This window comes from Fopius arisanus, unplaced genomic scaffold, assembly GCF_000806365.1.
Source record: "Fopius arisanus strain USDA-PBARC FA_bdor unplaced genomic scaffold, ASM80636v1 scaffold00003, whole genome shotgun sequence".
NCBI lineage: Eukaryota > Metazoa > Arthropoda > Insecta > Hymenoptera > Braconidae > Fopius > Fopius arisanus.
In genome coordinates, this window is record NW_011887742.1 from 1,593,042 (window position 1) to 1,612,008 (window position 18,967).

Here is an 18,967-nt window from a genome sequence, read left to right on the forward strand (position 1 = left end):
AAAAAGCATTCGTACAGCAGAAAATAAAATTCACCCCGTCGACTTGATGGACACCCCAGCACTGCAATAAAAACTTGGTTAATAAAAAAAACCACCCCAGCATTGCGTGTTGCGCCCTCCCTCTCTTGGGGTGCAGTACTACGATGCCGCTGGGGTCACTTAAACCCCCAGAACTGAGCCTCCACTTCAGTCAACCCCCTTTGATTGGGCACATGAGCCGGTGTAGCCATTGCTCATGTGCACCACATTTCCCCGCAACCCCCTAGTTCGGGTCGATTCAGCATTTCGGTACGTTGAAGCAAGAAGGACACCCCAACCGGGAATCAATGAATAGAGAGGGGAGTTTTCAGTAAAAACACATTAGATCCACACCCTCCAAATTGCCAACCAAAAGGGCCCCAGCAGCTCACTGAAAAAATTGATTAAAACTAAAAAATAAAAACAGCAATCAATTAACGATTTATCATTAACAATTTATAAATGTATTGAAGGTATCGTTGATTATTGGCACCGTCCGAGGGGAAATCGATGACTTGTAAGGGGAATTTTTGGTAAAAACAGAGAGGGAAACTGCTGGAGAATAGCGTGGGTGTACACCATCCAGGGGTGACTGAGTAATGAGCCAACGGCGTCCTCCGATAGGTGCCGTCCACCAGCTGGAGCAAGCCCCCATTGGCCAATTCCCCCCAACAATTTGTTTTTATCACTACGCAGGCACCTCCGTCGACATACGGATAAAACCTGTGTGCTATCGGTTTATTCGCAAACGCGCTGAGAGTCCGCGTGGAAGGCACACCGTCGTCTTCACCAGGGAGTTGCGCTTCGACGTGCATTACGACCAACATCGTCGTTCTCGTCAAGCCCTCCGACAATTCCCTAAGGGTGTGCATTATTTTTATTTATTTATTCATTTATATATATTTTTTATTTTCATATCGTCAGATCGAATTCCCGCGGAGTGACAACGGGTAACACTTCACTCACTGGGTAACATTTACCCACTCTTTCTTTTTTTTTCTTTTATTTCACAAGGAAGAATAATGGTGCGAGAATTTTCCACGAGTTTGGCTATTGGCCTCGCCCTCACGGCCTGTGCTCTTTTCCCTCCGACAACCACGGCCATCGATCTTAGCCGATTTTACAGCCACTCACACTCCAAACGCTCCGGTAAGTATTCATCTCCATTCAATTTCATACACCCTTTTTTTACTTATATTTTTTACTTATATTTTTAGTCGCGGTGTGGAATTGCGATGTACTCGGTATATTGTAGAGTTCTTGTGTACTCAAGTGGGAGTGCCCTTTCGGCTAAGCTCATTCGTTTCCATTCTTTGTGGATCGATAGAAGTCTGATGCGAGCAACAGTTGCTCCCCTCGACGGAGAGGCCGAAACGAGAAAAAAATGTGTTATGGGATTTTTTTTATAGACACATGCTACGATGAGCTTTAATATTGCCGATGATATGGGTAAGGGGGTGGTAGAGAGAGGAGGGAGTTATGGAAGAGCTGGGGAATGTGAGGAAATTGTTCCTCGGAAATTCAGGTGCAATTTGGGTCAGATTGTATATGTCAACGGCAAATCAACGACGTGAGTTTATCAAGGTCGGGTGGGCTATTTCGTCGAGGATAGGATTGATGCATTTACCTGGTTGTTAAAGCTTGCGGTTGTCAAATACGAGGGGAAACGGTTGCTCCTGTATTTACGACACCCTCGAGCCAGGAAATTTCAATCGAACTCGTTACCGTCGGCCCCTCCAGCTTCTAGTTGGGAGTATTTTATGTTATTACCGTGGAATTGGTGGGAATTAATTATTTTACGTGTACCTGGTGAAATTTCCTCGGGGAGTACAACTTTTCAAGTGGTAACACGGATTCCATGGAATTACGTGCAGAGCACTTTGAGTGCAGCATGTTGTGTTGTATTTTCGAGTGGTTGGAAATAATAGAGTGGATCTCGTACTTTCAGGTGATGCATGCCATCCTTACGAGCCATTCAAGTGTCCTGGTGATGGCACATGTATTTCGATTCAGTACCTGTGCGATGGAGCCCCGGATTGCACTGATGGTTATGACGAAGATTCGCGCCTCTGCACAGCTGGTAATCTCAAGGCTCTATGAATTCTTCAACAATTCCTATTCCCTAAACCCATGTATTTTCAAAAAAATTTATTTCTTTATTTATCAAAAATACGGAAGATATACGGGATTAATTTTTTATACGAGATTCGAAAATTTTGCGGTTGAAGATAAAATTATTTCATGAAATCTGAATTTTTCTAGTTCTTAGTAGAAACTCAGTGGAGTAGAAATAGATGGGTAATTTAATTATCCAGGTTATTTTTTTTTTTGTCTTTATTGGGTTTATTTTCGGTGAGAAAATGCCATTGGTGAAGTTTTTCCGGAGTAGATGTGGGTGGAGGGGAATTGACCGGAATTGATTTTTATAGCAAAAAGACCACCGGTGGAGGAAACGGCGAGTTTCTTGCAGTCACTCTTGGCCAGCCACGGACCCAATTACTTGGAGAAATTATTCGGAAGCAAAGCGAGGGACGCCCTGGCTCCTCTTGGTGGTGTAAACATGGTCGCTATTGCTCTTTCCGGTGAGTTTCAAAGCTGACATATACGAGAGACATATACGAGTTGTCGAACCATTCGAAGAAGCAAACTAATTATTTTCTCTGAGAAAATTCATTGGAAAAAATATAATTTAAAATCAATTATGGCGTGAGAATTTTTATTTTCAAAATGTCTTCATGATTTATCAATTTAAAAAATACAATTTCAGTTTCTGTAAACCAGAAATTATTACTGATATCCAATTAATTACGGAAATTCAGTATTTGTAATGACTCCAGTAAATACATCTCATCAGGGAATTAGCTGATTATTCTAAGGCGAAAACATTGGGATTATCGATGATATTTAGTTGACAAATTGAAGAATTTTCTCAGTAAATTGTCGAATAATCCGGGCACAGCCCGTAGAATTGAGAATTCATGTGTTGACGAGAAATCACGATGATCCTTAAACACAATGATAAATCCACAAGTTGAGATTTTTGTGTATTCAGCCCCTAGGAATCCGAAGTCTCATTTGAAGTCTCATTTGAGATTCCCCCGAGTCATCACCACTCTGATGTCCCCCATAAATTCTCACCTCGTTGGCAATTCGAATGGCGTTCACCAGACGTCATCCATTTCTCCACACTCATCCATCTGGTCCCAACAGCTCTGATAAATCCCCAATTCTCCCCTGATTTGAAAAAAAAAAATTAATCATTCAATACATCTCCTCCCCAGAATCTCAAACGATCGAGGATTTCGGGGCTGCCCTCCACCTCATGCGTTCCGATCTCGAGCATCTGCGTTCCGTATTCATGGCAGTGGAGAATGGAGATTTGGGTATGCTAAAATCCCTAGGAATCAAGGACTCGGAGCTCGGTGATGTCAAGTTCTTCCTGGAGAAACTCGTCAATACCGGCTTCCTCGATTAAAAATATTCCTCAAATGGCAGAAGGCAGTTATGAAACGCGTCATCGCTCCTGCCTCCTGCGGTTTTTCCCGTTGATGGATCCCGAGGGCAGATCAAACTTTATTCACTCCAGTTTTACGAGACAGTTGGAATTTCAAATAATCCACAACGTGAAAATATGTGGGAGAGCAGTGACGCGGGTAATGGCTGAGGTGCCCTCTAATATCAATTTTGTATACGAGACATTCTGCACTATTCCCACAGCATCGCGATAAATTTTTATACGATATTCAACAATATATTCTCAATTTTTCAAATACTGACTCATCAATTCCTCGGGAACCTCGTCAACATCTTCGCAGTTGAAAATTAATTTCGAACTATCTTCTTTGATGCTATCCCACTATTTAAAATCTACCTGACCCTGAATGAAAAAAATTTCAATGAAGGATACATTTTGGACTGAAGAATTACGTGTTTCCAATTAGAAGATAAATATCGCTCCCAAATTTTCTAATGAAGAATACTTTATCCTTCAATCCAATGCTCTCCTGTAAACTTTGTTTCAATTATTTAAAAATAATTTGAATTGAATTCTCCAGTAACAGACGACTGGTCCCCATGATGCTGTGAGAATAGTGCAAAATATCCCACACTCGAGATACCAGTCTCTTTTTTATTCCGTTATACATTGAATTATTTAAAATTGATGGTTGAAAATTTGTCGATGTGAAGTGTCTTTTCCATTGTTCTTCATTCCCTCGGCTCATGTTCGCGCTTTGTGAGCTGAGGGAACCAGAGAGCAGTATCTCTTCGTATTTATAATACTAAGGATGAAAAAAAAACTTAACAATCATCTTCTTACCCTTTTCGAGCTTAAAGCTTTGCGTATTCATGCACGAGTTACATGGAACCAGGGAAGATGAAACAAAAGGGATAATGGAAGGATTCACCAGGTATTTGCCTGGGGCTAGATGTAATAACAGGGACTCGAGGGATCACATGATTTCTAGAATCCGATAACGATGATAATCATGTTATGGAGATTCTAATATGTTTATGGCCTAGATTATTATTCGGGGGGCTATTTCCTATATCGGTGTTATATACAATTTATGGAGACATTTGGGGGACGAGGGACAAATCTCTACAATGATGAGGCTATTTCTTTGATGAAAAGGGATTACCTTTTTTTTATCTCCCTTTCTTCGTTCTTTTCATTTTCACTCTGTCTGGACTTTCTATGAATTCAGCAGAGATTAATTAATTGCGAGTTTAATGTCAGGGATGGTGGAGTAAAAAATTAATGGACTCAGTTAATTGAATCTTTGAGGCATGCCGCAAGAAGGGAAATGCGTTAGAAAAATTGGAGTGCTATGCAAGGAAAATTTTTGAGGATTTATCCGGAAATACCAGATGAATGTGAAAACTTTCAGGTGTTACTCAGTGAAATTGATTGTGCACTGCATTTTTTTTAAGGAAGTTCCCTTAGGGTTCAGTTATTCGTGGAATATTTTCTTTTCTCGGATGTCCAGTACTTCAGGCAGTTTTAGTTTCAATATTTCATCCCGGATATTGACCGGTACCTCTGAATTTAATGGTGAGTGTTTTACAGTAGCTCTCTGTTGTTAACTTCAAATTGCTCTATCGATCAGCTAATCCGAGTGGAAAAAATACTTCGACGAATGCCACTTGTGCTCCAGAATTGATCGGGTATTTGTTTAATACATAAAAATTTCTCGTGCTGTGCATTTGAAATTTATATTTGACATTTTCGTACCGTCATGAAGAGAAATTTTTTGGGAAGATTCTACGACTGAGAAAACTCTTCTGATGCTTGCACGTGAGTTTTTCCAGAATTTGTGTGAAAAGGTCGTATAATACAGAAAATCTTCACGTACCAGCCCTTGAACACTTGAACATTTGTTCCCTCTGCGGCACTCTGGGTTTTTTCCCCAGTGGAATATTTTTCGCTGAAAATTTATCCGTGCACGAAGCCATCGAGAAACACCCGATAATTTCAGAGGACTTGTGATATTACCACGGTAGTCACAATATTTGGGTTGTTTATCCTTATCACGGATGTACGTGGAAGGAATAAATTAGGGTGGAGTCACCCCATGCGACGAATGAATTTAAGGCGTGGGCCATTCGGAGTAACGTGCGACTACACGACAGTATAATATTTTCGATTTCTTTCTCCATCTGTTGATTATATCTGAGAATTTATCGTGTACATATCAATTATATGCTTCCCACCACTGTACCTGTAAGTGTGCTTTTGATGCACGTCCCCCGCGACTTCGCAATCCAAACGGAATTTAAGACAAATCGCAAAGTGACAATTCTATTTCAGACTTTGAGAGGGCAGAATTTCCATCGAGTTGCGCATAATCCTTTTTATTTGGGGATTATTTTTACATGCGAGTGTCCAAGGTTTATCTATTTATGATTATTCGTCCTTTTGGGCGGACGAGGGCATCAGGTTGAAAGTATTTAGTGAATTATTTAGAGTTAAAGAAGAAACGCGGAAAACGGCAGTTTAGAATTTGATTTTTGTACTGTCTGCACTGTTAGGATTTTTTTCTGTTGAATTCCAAAATGGAATATTGCCAGATGTTGGAGTCTCTTTAATTATTCGGCCACTGCTATTATAAAAACTTATACAAATGTCTCTGCAATTTTTCTCTATTCATTCCTCCGCCACTCCTCTTCATTCAATTTCCGTACGCGGAGAGAAATATTCAGTGAAAATAAATACCAAGAATCAATTACTCGAAATTTTCCTCGGAATCGAAGAGATTAAATCAGATATCTTCAGTAAATTCTGAAACAAAATTGACACGTTATTTTTTCTACGTCTATTTAACTCAACTATAAAAAATTGTTAAACTTTCGACAGCGTATATTTTCCGTAATTTCCGCTTTCTCTCGTAATTTCTATTGAATTTTTCTCACCGCATAGAAATAGAAAATTAATTCTCCAACTTGTGCGACTCTCGTCAACGGAAAGTTCCTAACAGTGTAAACTTTGAAAGAAAAAAGTGACGAAAGGAGAGTTGAATGAAAAATAAACATATCGAAAGTAAAAATTGTGGTATTTAAATATTATAACGTCAAGCGTCACGTTGATATTGCATTATACAAACAATACAAATATTAAACATATCATATTTAATAAAAAATAGTATATTGGATAAGCAAGGATAATGAACCTATCTTCATTCCCCACCTTTCTTTGTCAAAAAAAAAATAGGGGTAAATCACCCAAGAGATGCGTAGAAAAGTAGAATAGTAGCTGATGCTGTGCATCATTAGACCCAAATGAACTCCAGGAAGAGGCAGAGAGAGAGTGGGACCCAATAACTTATATGAAACGAAAAACCATATCCTTGCTAAAGTTACATATCATGTAAATGAATAATATTGATTGAGAGTACTTTTATGAGGATAGAAGAAGAAGAAAATACTATTTTGGTATAAATGATACGAAACCCTTACCAGATATCAATTGTAGCGATTCAAAATAGGGCCTGAATCGCTCTAATTATTTTCTGGATAAAAAAAACCTTTGATTCATATCACCATCAATCGGGAATTGTAAAATCTCTTGAATTCTCGTAATCAGCACCGAATTTCATTAAACGACGATGAACGCAATGAATAACTGGAATGTCCGATATATTACGATTCAATACTGTATCTCAAACATATCATATGTGATAGAGTTAATAAAATTCACAATTCGCAATTTCCTCATGATAATTGCGTTATTCTCAGTATCACCCCATCGATGTCTGTATTTTATTGAATTATTTCTTGATAAGCAAATAAAGTCTGAACAAAATGAAGTCTCAGGTGTCTTATTCAATATTGTGTATTTACCATTGTTAAACAATTAAGTTTTATATTTTTTTATATTTATTGATGAGTAAGAGAGAGCGGGACTGGGGACAGGGCTGGGTGTTATTTATAATTATGATATCAGCATTTTTTTTTATTCTTCTCTAATAGTCAAACATTTTTTTTCTCTCATTTAGATTTTTTTTTATTCTCGTATATCAGCAATTCTCTGTTTTGGGAGAGAGAGAGATATCGGCGGAGAATTCTGACACATTTTTATAAACTATTCGTTTTAGATGAAAATAGTCTGACTCGAGAGAGTGAATACTACTTCAGGGAAGCGATGCAACGTGATTCAATTTTTTAAGAAGCCTCCAACGATGAATAGAAATGAAAGAGGGAAAAGATTTGAATGGATTTTCACCCAGCCCTGGAGGAGGATATCCCCTTCATTCTCCTCAATGTCGCAGAAGTAGAGGAGTCAGAGCAAAATGGATACAAGAAACGTATTTCCAGACATTCAAGAGCCGAGAATAAATTAATGAGTCGAGTATGAAGGCTCCACCAACAGTTGAATGGGGTTTTAACGTTTGAAAAGAGATTTAGTGCTCATTTACTTCTGACACCCTTCAAATGCCCCTTCGAATTTACGCTCGAAGAAGATCAAGTGTTTGAGGGAAAAAATTATTCCACTTTATTGGCAGCGGCTTTACGCTTGATAAAGGGTTTAGTGCCCAGTTTGCTCCTCGTCCTTTACATGAACAATGTGAATTACGGAGTGACATTGACTAATCATATCAAATGTAAACTATCGTTTCGAGTGGATTTAAATTGATCTAAGGAACCACGTGATACCTCGAAGAGCGATGGGTCGGTGTAGATGGGCTCACTGGGGTCAAAGCCACTGCGACGATTCACCGTCAACCCAACGGCACCCTCCATCGCTGATGACGACGTATGATTGAATATCTCGCTCAACGATCTAATCCCGTGACAAGGTAATTTCTTTTTTTTTAAATTAATCAATTATTGATTTCACTTGTAATACTGGGTAATTGGTACTTACGACGTTTGAAACGGTTTCTGGAGGCCTGATCTCATGAATGAGAAGTTGTTGATTCGAGGGTTAGAAGATTCGCCGGTGGAGGATGTGTGGAGACCTTTGTCGATGGTTCGATTTTTTCGAATTATCGAATATCCGTATTTCCTGGAAAACATCGTTTAGTAAATGGGAAGTGATTGGATGATAATTAAGAAATTCAAGGATTTTATATTATTGTATTTTGTATCAGAATAATTATTTGTCTTCTAATTAATTGATCTTTTCGTTTTTCGAATTATGAGCCTTTCATTTTGAAAGAGTGAATAATGTTTATGATAATAAACTACTAAATACTGCAATTGTATTAATTTTTTTTCTCAATGAAATTTAATTGAAACATTCATTTCTCAAATTGATATCATGGAATTGAGTCAGAAAATTGAAAAAATTGAAAAGATTGAGTAAACGGTTTCAGACGGTTTTGAGATATAATAAATCCAATTAATAAATACCTATAAATTAACAATGACAACATGATGACGGATGACAGGAGGATGACAAGCCCCACGACAGCAGTGACAAGCCCGTAATACTCATTGGGAGTTATGCATATCGATTCAACACTCGCCACTTGTTTCTGAATGACGGAGTTATCCTCGTACATGTCGTACCTCGAGTCGAGTACTTCGATCATCTCCCTCACGTGTTCCTCCTCGTTCTCTTCCTTCTCCTCCTCATCTTCCTCATTTTCCTCCTCGATTTGGCTGTCCCCCTTGGTTTCAGTGTCATTTTTCATGGCGATCAGTTCTTCGGGAAGAGTCTCGAGGGATCTTCGTCTACGTTTTCCAAATGACGGTTCACTGCGACCTGCACTTCCCGAGCAATATGCTGGTTGACAGCCATCACGACAAGATCGAACTGTTGCCTCGAACACTAGGAAATTGGATTCTGGGATTTTGAAGGCATTGAAACGAGCTTCGAGACTATCACCTTCACGCAAACGATCGAGTCCTGGGAAAACGTAATTGTCCACTGGGCAACTGCAAATAAAAATTAACATGAGTCTATTTTTTCTGTCGCGTATTTCTTCAAGGATTCATATTTTGCCTGGAATTCGAGAGATCCCCGAAGAAAGATATTCAACTCGTAACTCGAGGAAGACACTGATATATTTTTTTCTGCTATTGATAAATGAGGCTTTATAGATATTAATTTATGAAAAAAAAAATTGAAATGAGGAAAAATCGTCGGTGTTTACCCATATCGATCAATCAGCTGTACACTCCGGCCGGAGTAAGGATCCCGAGCGATGACATTCGTTGCGAAAATATCGCTGATGTAATTGTACCTGAAAATCCGATAAATATAACACTGTCTTGGGTGAAAAATACCGGTCGTTGGTGTGAAAAAACTCACCCATCCTGAGCCTCGAGTCTGAAGGTGAGAGGATCCCCGACGGCAATGGTAGTAGTCGGTCTCCCCTGGTAGAGAATTAATAATCGCACCTTCGAGCTCAATGTATTCTCAGCCGGCAAATACTCGATCGGAATGGGAGAACCGGACCTACTGATATGTCGAACATCAATCAATTTAATAAAGTCGATTCGAAACAGTTTATCTAATCATCTACAATCGAGTTAACCTGTCATACCCAGCGCCTATGTAGCCGGAAGTGACCACTGCTTCACCAGGACCGCGGAAGAGACAGGTGAGGTTGAAGCGTTTATCCCTTCCGGTTTGGACGTAATCCGAGAATTGTACCACAACAATATTCGTCATTGTGTCTCCGTACTGGAAAGAAAATATGATGAATGAGTGTGCGACTCGAGAATGAAAAGAAGAAAAAGAAAAAGTGCTAGTAAAAATTCCCAGGAGAGTATTCTGCATCAAAAGTTCGTTTGAGCTTTTAAAAATAATGACCCGACGAATGCAAGGAAAATAAGAGTCGAGTGTTACAATGACTATTTACCCTTTGAGTGCCGCATTCAGGATACCCCTGGGCACCACTGATCCTCAAGACATTCACGGTACCTCCATTTCCCCGGAAGAAACAGCGATCGTAGTAGCCGTAGGTGTAAATTCTACCAATGAATCCCTCGGGAGTCCTCAACGTAAACTCCATTCCATCTTCATTGCACACTTGGCTCACTGAATGTTAGTACAAGTTATTAAGTCATTTTATCAACTATGAGACGGCAGGTCTTCAACGAGTCTTTATTGAAGATTTTTTTAATTCCACTCGATGTGATTTTCATTTTAAATTTTATGTTTTCGGGAAAATTTCAATTTCACCACTGAAAATTGAATTTGAACCCCAAATATTTTACCAGAAATTGCATGTGGATAAATAGAATTCCCAATAAACGATTATTTTTTTTAGTGTTTATAAATTTTCAGTGAAAATTTTTCTCGAATAAATAGAAATGCAAAACATACCATCGAGACATTCGCCATCAACGCCCTGCCTGCCATTATTTCGCTCGTAAAAATCATAATCCGAGGTTGAATCATAATAAATGGGATTCCCCATAGCCATATCCCTGGAGTCTCGATCACTGAGCTCGCAGTTATCTCGCTCAGCTCCATACGGTGCAGCATACGAACGATAATTGAAGGATCTGCATACAAAATCCCGAGCATCAGCGCATTCCCTTTCACACTCGGGTAATGTAGATGCAGTTGTATATCTTCTGACGAAGGACTTGCGAACGCGCATTCCCTGGCTGACTTGGCGGAAATTCTCCTGTTCATCGCAACGAGAAAGTAGAGGTGGTCGTCCAATAATCGGACCACCAGCAGTGCCAACAGGTCGTGCATTGTAGACATCTCCATCGGTCATGAATCCGTCCATTCCATTCCCGTCGTATCCGCCCACGCCGATTGGTCTTACAGGAAGTGGTCCAGGACCGGCGTAGTGCGGACGTTCGTAACCCTTCGTACCACGCACGTCCTCTTCATATCCGGGATACAATCCGTTCCCTCCCAAGTACGGATTGTATCTTTACAATAAAATTTTATAATTAAACTGATAAAAAGTTATGATGCATATATATAAATGACAAAAATGTAAATATATCAAAAATGAATTTACAAAAAAAAATTTTAGTACCTGTCTCTATGTGGATATGGGTCTTTCTCAGGATAGCGATCTCCAGGATATCTTCCCGGAGGTAACCTAGCTCCCCCAGCACTAGGATAACGAGTCAGAGGATCCTCGGGTACGGGATAACGACCACCAGGGCTCGGGTAATCATCTCTGATGGGATATCGACTCCCAGTGCCCGACGGATACCGATTACCGAACGGGGGGTACCGATTCCCTGAGTACCCTGGACTGGGGTAGCTCTCCCCGTTGGCGGGCCACCGGTCACCACGTATTGGATATCTATTCAGTGTTGCGCAAAATTAATAATAATCTAAACTAACAATCCTAATGAATCATATTATATGTAACCAATATTTCGGGATTTTCGTGGGAAAAATAAAATGATTAGAGAAGTAATGATTAATGCCGATTCATGTACCTGTCCCCCACTGGTGGATATCTGTCCAGTGGATAACGATCACCGGGATACCTCTCGGGCTTCGACTCTGGGTACCGATCATCAGGGTAATAATTCGGATATTTACTACTCGGGTATCTCTCCCCAGGTAAGGGGTAGTGATCTGGGTATCGATCACCGTGAGGACTCGGGTAATTCTTGTCGTAATCGTCTGGATATCCTGGAAGGAACATTGAAAGAACGGGGTGAAGATTTTTTTGCGTGAGTGCATCGAGAAGAAAATTATTTCTGCTGAAGTTCACTGATTACAAGAAAATTCACGCATTTCCAATGCAAATGTTGATATCCCCTAGCAGTAATTTATTAGAAGTAATTTTTTTGTCAACGTGATTCCGAGGAATCAAATTAATTGAAAAATTACCAGGACGTCCGAGGAGTGGTCGCCCCACGTTCGTATCCTGACCCACAGGATCCGGTCGATAACTCGGATTATCTCTCTCTCCGTCTAAATATTGATCTGGAGATAAATTATAAACGAATAAATTATGGTCTATTCGGCATTTGCCTTTGGGTTGAGGTAAAATAAATATTGAGTGCGTGAAATTTAAAGTTTTCCTATGATTATTATTATTTTGCCATTGAAAAAAAATCCTCACGCATAAGATTCTCGTAATAATCGTAATCAGCGTCGTAGATTATTCGATGCCCATCCCGTTGGTTAAATCTGCTCAAGCGACAGATGTGATAGTGTTCAGAGAACACAGCACTCCGGCACTGAAAACTGGTCTGTCTCAAACACTCGTCCAGACATTCGCTGAGACTTCTACCTGTGATTTCCGAGTGGAATTCACCACTGAGCCGGGAATTCCGATACCGCTGGAAGGCAGTATCAGGACGTCGACCATCTGGGTAGAGATGGGCGGCGACATTGTTATCAGGATACTCCGAACCACGAGCTGAGGAAGGATCTACTCATCATAAACTGATATTTTTTATTTTTATAAACAATAATAAATATGTAATCAATCACTGCGACGGGTTCGTATCGCAATTTTTTCCTTTTCATAACTAAACCTTTTTTATAAATAAAAATGTGATCTATCAAACAGGTATTCATAAATCTGCCATAATTTTCGTCAATTCCAAGATATTGACGAGGAATTGAGCGCGATAAAAAATTTAATTATAATTTATCCTAGTTTTTAACTTTCAATTTCTTTGGTAAATTAGAATAGACAAGTACTCACGATTGTCTAGACAGACTAAATCGTAGAAATGGTAGGATGGACTCCCGCTCATACCAATGTCGTCCTTCTGGGAGACAGAGTCCTCCTCGGAGATGACACACTGTCGGGTCTGCTCATCGTACTCAACACTACGACAGAAATATTTCTCTGCACGAAGACACAACGCCTGACACTCATCTAATGTGACATTCGTGTAAATGTCAACCTCGAAAGGACCTCGCAACCGCTTATTCTCTTCCTTTACGAAAACCGCCAGTCCGTCGCAGCGACGTTCAGCTGATGGAGAAGATAATATTGTAGACGAATTCTCATGATAAATCGATCACTCCCTCCCATTTTCTCTTGTTTAAAACACAGCGGGTGAAAGTAGAAAATAAAAGTATGAATCCGCAAAAATTCTATACTATCATTGGAAAACCAAAAAGTGAAAAATTAATAATATCTTTCAATTCTCTGCAGAACTCAAATTTTTTTTCCTCCAATTTAAAGTCAGTTATTTCAACCGCTCATTAACATGATGTTAATTATCATTACAATGACAATATTCACCATTTAAACATGTATTCTCCAGGTAATCAGAGTTTGAATCATCCTCGAGTAATTCCGGGTGAGTTCTCCGGGTGAATCGACTCAACAAACAGCTGCGTGTCATCGAGTCAAAAGAAGCTGAGCGGCAAACAAAACTAAATTCATTTAGACACCTGAGAAAAAATAAATTGACGATGTAAAATTTTCTAATCCTGGAGATGATGGAAGTCATTGAAGTCTGAGAATTCCGTTGTAATGTATTATCATCCCAAACAATCGAATCAAGGAAAATTTCGATTCCCGAAATCTTCCAAAAAACAAGATAATGATAAGAATTAGTTATTAATAATAATCACTGAATTATGAATTATTAATAATTATTGATTATAAATAATGATTAATGATGAGAAAGAGTTTCAAGTATCCGGATAATTTTATTGAAGTTACCTGTCCTCGCAGACAGTTCTGTTAGCTGCACTGACTTCCTTGACGTCAGTGGCTGGAAGTTTCAGTTTCTTCCTGGCATGTCTCTCAAAGACGTACCGACGGTTCGGGCAATATCTCTCGATTTGATTAGCTGCAACGAGTGGTAATAATCTCGTTAGTTGTCTCACCAGAATTGTTGGAGGATTTTACTTACAATTGAGGCAGACTTCGACAAAGTGCACACTATTGGGTACCAGCATTAGATTTCCTATTCCCTCTGGCAGGGCTTGTTCTCTTGTCAAGTAACACGTGCTCTCCTCGTACTCAGCAGCACCATTGAAAGAGGCTATTCGACTTCCTGGTTGAAAGTCAATGGAGGTACAAGCTCGTGGTAAATTATTAGAGTTGCTGCGATCACGTAGACACAGGTCTTGACACTTTTCAAGAACTCTGAATGGCGGGGCCGAGTCTCGTATCTGCGATTTAATTTCACAGTGGAGTTTTCATTGGATTAAATGTAAAATGAGAGTTAAGGGTGTGCTACAACTTTTTGACTAAAAGTATCATTTTTTTTCTGGCCACTTATCATTGGGATTGTTGTGAAAAAATATGTTTTTCTTTTTTCTCATCGAATTTTCTAATCGAATAGCACAGCTTTAACCAGATGAATGATTCACTCAAATTTCATACATTTTATTTAAATTAAATGAAGTTTATTCAATTTATCATTTACAATTTGAGATAAATCAATCAATTAAGAAAACATTAATTCGATTTATCGCATTTCATCCTTTTGCATTTTTCTTTTTTTCTGCTTTTTTTTTTTCAAAAACCTGTGGAAATATTTTGAAACCTACCACTTCATCGTCGAATCCTTGAAGTTGTTGATCTGGTAATCTCTCATAAACGACTCTTCCTGCCCCGCCGTTGCAGGTCGTTTGGGCTTGAACATAAGATTCATTGATCAGATGGGGAATTTAGGGAATAGCGAGGCCATTATGCCATGTAAAACCCAAAAATCGTTATGGCCAATGGTCACGCGACCTTCGGACTCACATGTAACTTCATTATGACTATTGTCCTTATTCCAAATGCAAGCGTTTTTTTATTTTAATCGGATTTGTATGGTAATTAAACAGAGACTGTTCTCCCGATCTCTTCCAGAGATTTCGTGAATATGATTAAGTTTGATACATTGAGAGGGATAAATACTGTGGAAATCGTTAGTCTTGCATGCAAGAAACTTTTCGGCTGAAGAATGTCTGTCCCAGAAACAAGTCCTCCAGAATTAGTTAGTCTGATTTTCAACTGATAGAAATTGTTACTTCCTTTTTAAACTGACGACTTCAGCTGCACAAATCAAGTTAAGAATTTCCAAATAAAATAGAGAATATTAATAATATTACAGCGTAAATATTAGCTCTTAGCAAAATGTATTGATGTCTTCAAGAGCTTTATGGGAATCCCCTCCAATTTCCTTTGGAATAGGGGAATTTTGTTTCATTATTATTATTCAGTGAATTATAAATTAAAAGGAAGAGAACGATGGAATTTTGAATAGCGCACATTTTTTCTGTGAAGTTGATGTTGTTATTGTTGTGGATTTTTTGAATTTCCATAAATGGGAAAATAATATTTCTTTCAACTTACCATTGGCGAGCATTTTGAGAATAGTCAGGACAGTAATAGCTTGAACCATGCTGAACATGTTATGAGTCCTTATCATTTTGAGCATGAGCATGCACAGTACACTATCGAGTGGTCATACCACTTATCAATTGATTCTGCGGTACAAACGAAATTCAAGTGATTAATCATCTTGGGTTTAACAATAAAAATTACAATACAAAGCACTTTTTTCAATCTATCTATCTGTTGACTGATAAGTCGAGACTCTGAGAGAACAATCACTCCGGTGTGTGCGGTTTATTGACAGGACAAAGTTTGAATGTGAAACCATGAAAGCAGAAAATCCAACTGGATAGTTTCACTGGATTCGAGAGAAGTGGGGTCTCCATTATCCTGAGATTAATCCATCGTTAACCCATAATTTCAAGGCTGAGTAATGGCCCCAGGAGCAAAGAAACATTTAATTTGATTTCGTAATTTCCCTTTTTCGAAAATGATGATCAAGATATGACCAGCGGATGTCCCTTTTCTAGCATATCGATTTTATCAAAACCGTCTTCCGGACATCACAATCCCCTCATCACTGATGCTTTTGCATTTTTTACTGGTAGCATCGCGTGTTTCATCAGCTCAAACCAGCATTATTAACTTTTTCAGTGAAAAATTGAACGACTGGGGAGAAAGGGATATTAATTTCGACATCTAAACACACGGATGATGGCATCATCCTTGAATTTTTATAACAAAAACTAATTCACTAGAAATTCGGGGCTGAGTAAACAGATGCTGAATAGAAAAATCTATTCTTTAAAAATCTTCAAAAATTACTTAAGAGTAAAAATGACCAATATTTCAATGTTGAACATTGATAATATATAAAATTGTTGATTAAAAACAGTTTGATGAATATATTTCTGGGGTGAATTGAAGGAATTTTCAATATCAATATCAAAATCAATAGAATTTTGCGATTTTTAATACAATTTTTTCAATTTAAATATTTCTTCGCGAGACTTGAATTTTTCTTTGCTGTTCTGCGAGTTTTGGATCGTTTGATTTAATCTGTGGGAATAATCCCCATATCATTAGATGCTTAGATTCATTGTTGAAATTAATAGTACTCCGAGCTGTGATAACTGCTAGTGTAATGGATAGTTGATAATGCGACGAGTGGAAGTTGGAACTACGCTCTGATGATTGTGCACAGGAGTGTGCTGAGCTGTCCCTTACGTACCGACTATTTCATAGGACGATGACAAATACAAGAGCAAAACATTTTATATGTGTGTGAAAATGTTCAGGGTGAGTGCCCATTCGGAATTCCATTTGGTCTCCGAGTTCCGACCAGCGAATACAATGTACGTCCGGCAAACCCCTCATTTGTGCTTTTCACTGTCAATTCTCATGTTATTTTTACACTATTAATTATCTTTCCTTATCACCGGTCCTGTGATCCCAGGGGAAGATTTTTCCTTTACCCCCATTTACCCTCAATATGCGCCCTCATTTATTACCCTAAAATCCTGACGCCTTACACGAGACCCGACGGTTCCATTGTCATTAACTATTTAAATCCATTATTTAATCATTAAAAGTGATAACCCCAGTCATTTTGTCAATTCATTTTATTTTGTAATGAACAATTATTCATTATCCAATTATTTATAGCGTCATTCTGTCATTTTTCACTGAATTTCCATGAGTTTTTTTACGTATTTTTTATTATTTATTAGTTAATTTGGTTTATATTGATCTTTTACTATTTTTACATTTTTTTATCATTTCTTAGAGCTTTTCTGGAATTTTTCTGTCAATGTGGTTCGTCGATTTTGGGATCTAGTTCTAATTTTCACGAATTCGCAACGCCTGATTGGTAATTTACAGAGATCGATATGCGGTCCCCGAAAATATGGCGTCAATACGAATTGCGAAAGACATTATTACTTCATCCCAGACCGGAAGTGAGCTTAATTGACCGTGGGAATGAACAGATTAATTGAATCTCTCCACCGAATCGAATTTTCTCCAGGAATGATTGGAGAAATTATCGAAAAAATCACTCGATAGAATAAAAAAATTACTCACGTCTACTTTTAAGATGACTCCCAGTACCTCGCAGATGATGGAGTTCCATCCATGGATTAATCAATCAAACTGGAGAATCCGCCTGATTGCCAACAGAGAAATTAGGAAAAGGACTCGAGTCAATTTTCTCTGGAGTACAAATTATAAATATTTCAGAAGATACAGAAAAATATCCCCTAGACGCAGATATTTTTATAGATAATCCCTAATACACTCAGTAAATTGGTTTATTTGTTATTATATTATTTGAAATATTTTAAAGTTATTTGTTGCGCTGAAATAAACGCATTCTCTTAAAATAACAAAAATATTCACTTGTTATTAAGAAAGAATTTATTTGGATTTAATATTTGAGTGAATTTAAATGAATTGATTTTTTCTATTTAAAGAAGATAATAGCAAATCGGTATTATTTTCTTTCTTCAGCTTGAGAATTTTCTGCCCCCTTTCCGCGAAAATTACCGGTTTTTGGAGTTTTCTGACAAATTGTTGATTGACCCGAAAAAATATACCGTTTTTGCATTTTATCATTATTGCACAATCATGACATTTTGGATGTCATTAAACAATGATAAAATGAAATGACGGTATATTTTTCACATCAATCCAATCAACGATTCGTTGATAAACTGAAAGAAGTAATATTTGCTAAAAGGGAGCAGAACACCCTCAATTGGACTTATCTCTTCCCTAGGTTTTCAAAGAATATTTGCAAATCTAATAATCAGCAAAATATTCATTGCACTTTTTTCGTAGCCACCGACGACTTCAACAAAAAAGCCCCTAACAACAATTTAACGATGTCCATTATTTTCGTAGAAATTTCCAAAGAGCTCATCAACGTTAATTTTTTTTCGAGCGCTAACTTTTTTTATACTTCTACTATTTTATTACAGAATTTTTGTGGGTACTGTAATTATGGTGATTTGAACCTTTTTACCTGTTTTGTTCTAAGATCTACTAGTAAACGATGGTGGAAACTGATTAGTACAGGTTTTATGTTGGATTTAAAAAAATCGAGAGCCGCATACGTCAGACTGCGTATGAGTGCCGCGAGTAACACCTGTAATCAAACTGACGATGGAAATCGGTGTGAACGTAATAATAGGTCCCGATGAGAGTTCTGTACAGCCGATTCTGCTTCAACCGATTTTCATCGAGTGGTGGGGTGAGATGAATTTTTCTGGCCTTGT

General features: G+C 38.3%; 2 protein-coding genes across 3 annotated transcripts in view; one reads left to right on the forward strand and one right to left on the reverse strand.

Moving 5' to 3' along the window:
* The window catches only part of LOC105269528 (prohormone-4), a 10,359-nt gene extending 3,037 nt beyond the window's left edge, over nucleotides 1-7,322 (forward strand). The window contains exons 2-6 of the mRNA XM_011309859.1: nucleotides 492-882; nucleotides 1,033-1,167; nucleotides 1,967-2,098; nucleotides 2,448-2,600; nucleotides 3,300-7,322. Coding sequence (XP_011308161.1) covers nucleotides 618-882; nucleotides 1,033-1,167; nucleotides 1,967-2,098; nucleotides 2,448-2,600; nucleotides 3,300-3,493 — 879 coding nt within the window. The 5' untranslated portion in view covers nucleotides 492-617 and the 3' untranslated portion in view covers nucleotides 3,494-7,322. The remainder of the gene's footprint in view (nucleotides 1-491; nucleotides 883-1,032; nucleotides 1,168-1,966; nucleotides 2,099-2,447; nucleotides 2,601-3,299) is intronic.
* Nucleotides 7,323-7,350: 28 nt separating this feature from the next.
* On the reverse strand, nucleotides 7,351-18,829 carry nompA (no mechanoreceptor potential A). 2 transcript variants are annotated; one of them, XM_011309901.1, is made up of 20 exons: nucleotides 18,715-18,829; nucleotides 17,775-17,856; nucleotides 15,711-15,844; nucleotides 14,918-15,003; nucleotides 14,275-14,536; nucleotides 14,082-14,211; nucleotides 13,656-13,807; nucleotides 13,107-13,382; nucleotides 12,516-12,815; nucleotides 12,281-12,376; nucleotides 11,881-12,079; nucleotides 11,466-11,741; nucleotides 10,793-11,355; nucleotides 10,326-10,504; nucleotides 10,008-10,147; nucleotides 9,773-9,922; nucleotides 9,615-9,704; nucleotides 8,869-9,396; nucleotides 8,381-8,521; nucleotides 7,351-8,296 (listed from the first exon to the last, which is right to left on the reverse strand). In XM_011309901.1, exons 3-20 carry the CDS (start codon nucleotides 15,799-15,801, stop codon nucleotides 8,107-8,109), a joined length of 3,849 nt encoding a protein of 1,282 aa, XP_011308203.1. In that variant the 5' UTR covers nucleotides 15,802-15,844; nucleotides 17,775-17,856; nucleotides 18,715-18,829; the 3' UTR covers nucleotides 7,351-8,106. The 2 variants fall into 2 exon arrangements, with proteins under 2 accessions (XP_011308203.1, XP_011308194.1); XM_011309892.1 differs by having other exon boundaries at nucleotides 9,999-10,147.
* Between the last annotated feature and the right edge of the window lie 138 nt (nucleotides 18,830-18,967).

Excerpts from the sequence above, each read along its gene's own strand:
- nompA (XM_011309892.1), bottom strand. The coding sequence starts at position 15,801 with ATGCTCATGCTCAAAATGATAAGGACTCATAACATGTTCAGCATGGTT. Across the intron at positions 15,004-15,710 it reads TCTCAAAATGCTCGCCAATG|CCCAAACGACCTGCAACGGC; the intron begins GTAAGTTGAAAG and ends CTTATGTTCAAG. Across the intron at positions 9,397-9,614 it reads CAGCTGATTGATCGATATGG|TTGCCCAGTGGACAATTACG; the intron begins GTAAACACCGAC and ends TTTTATTTGCAG.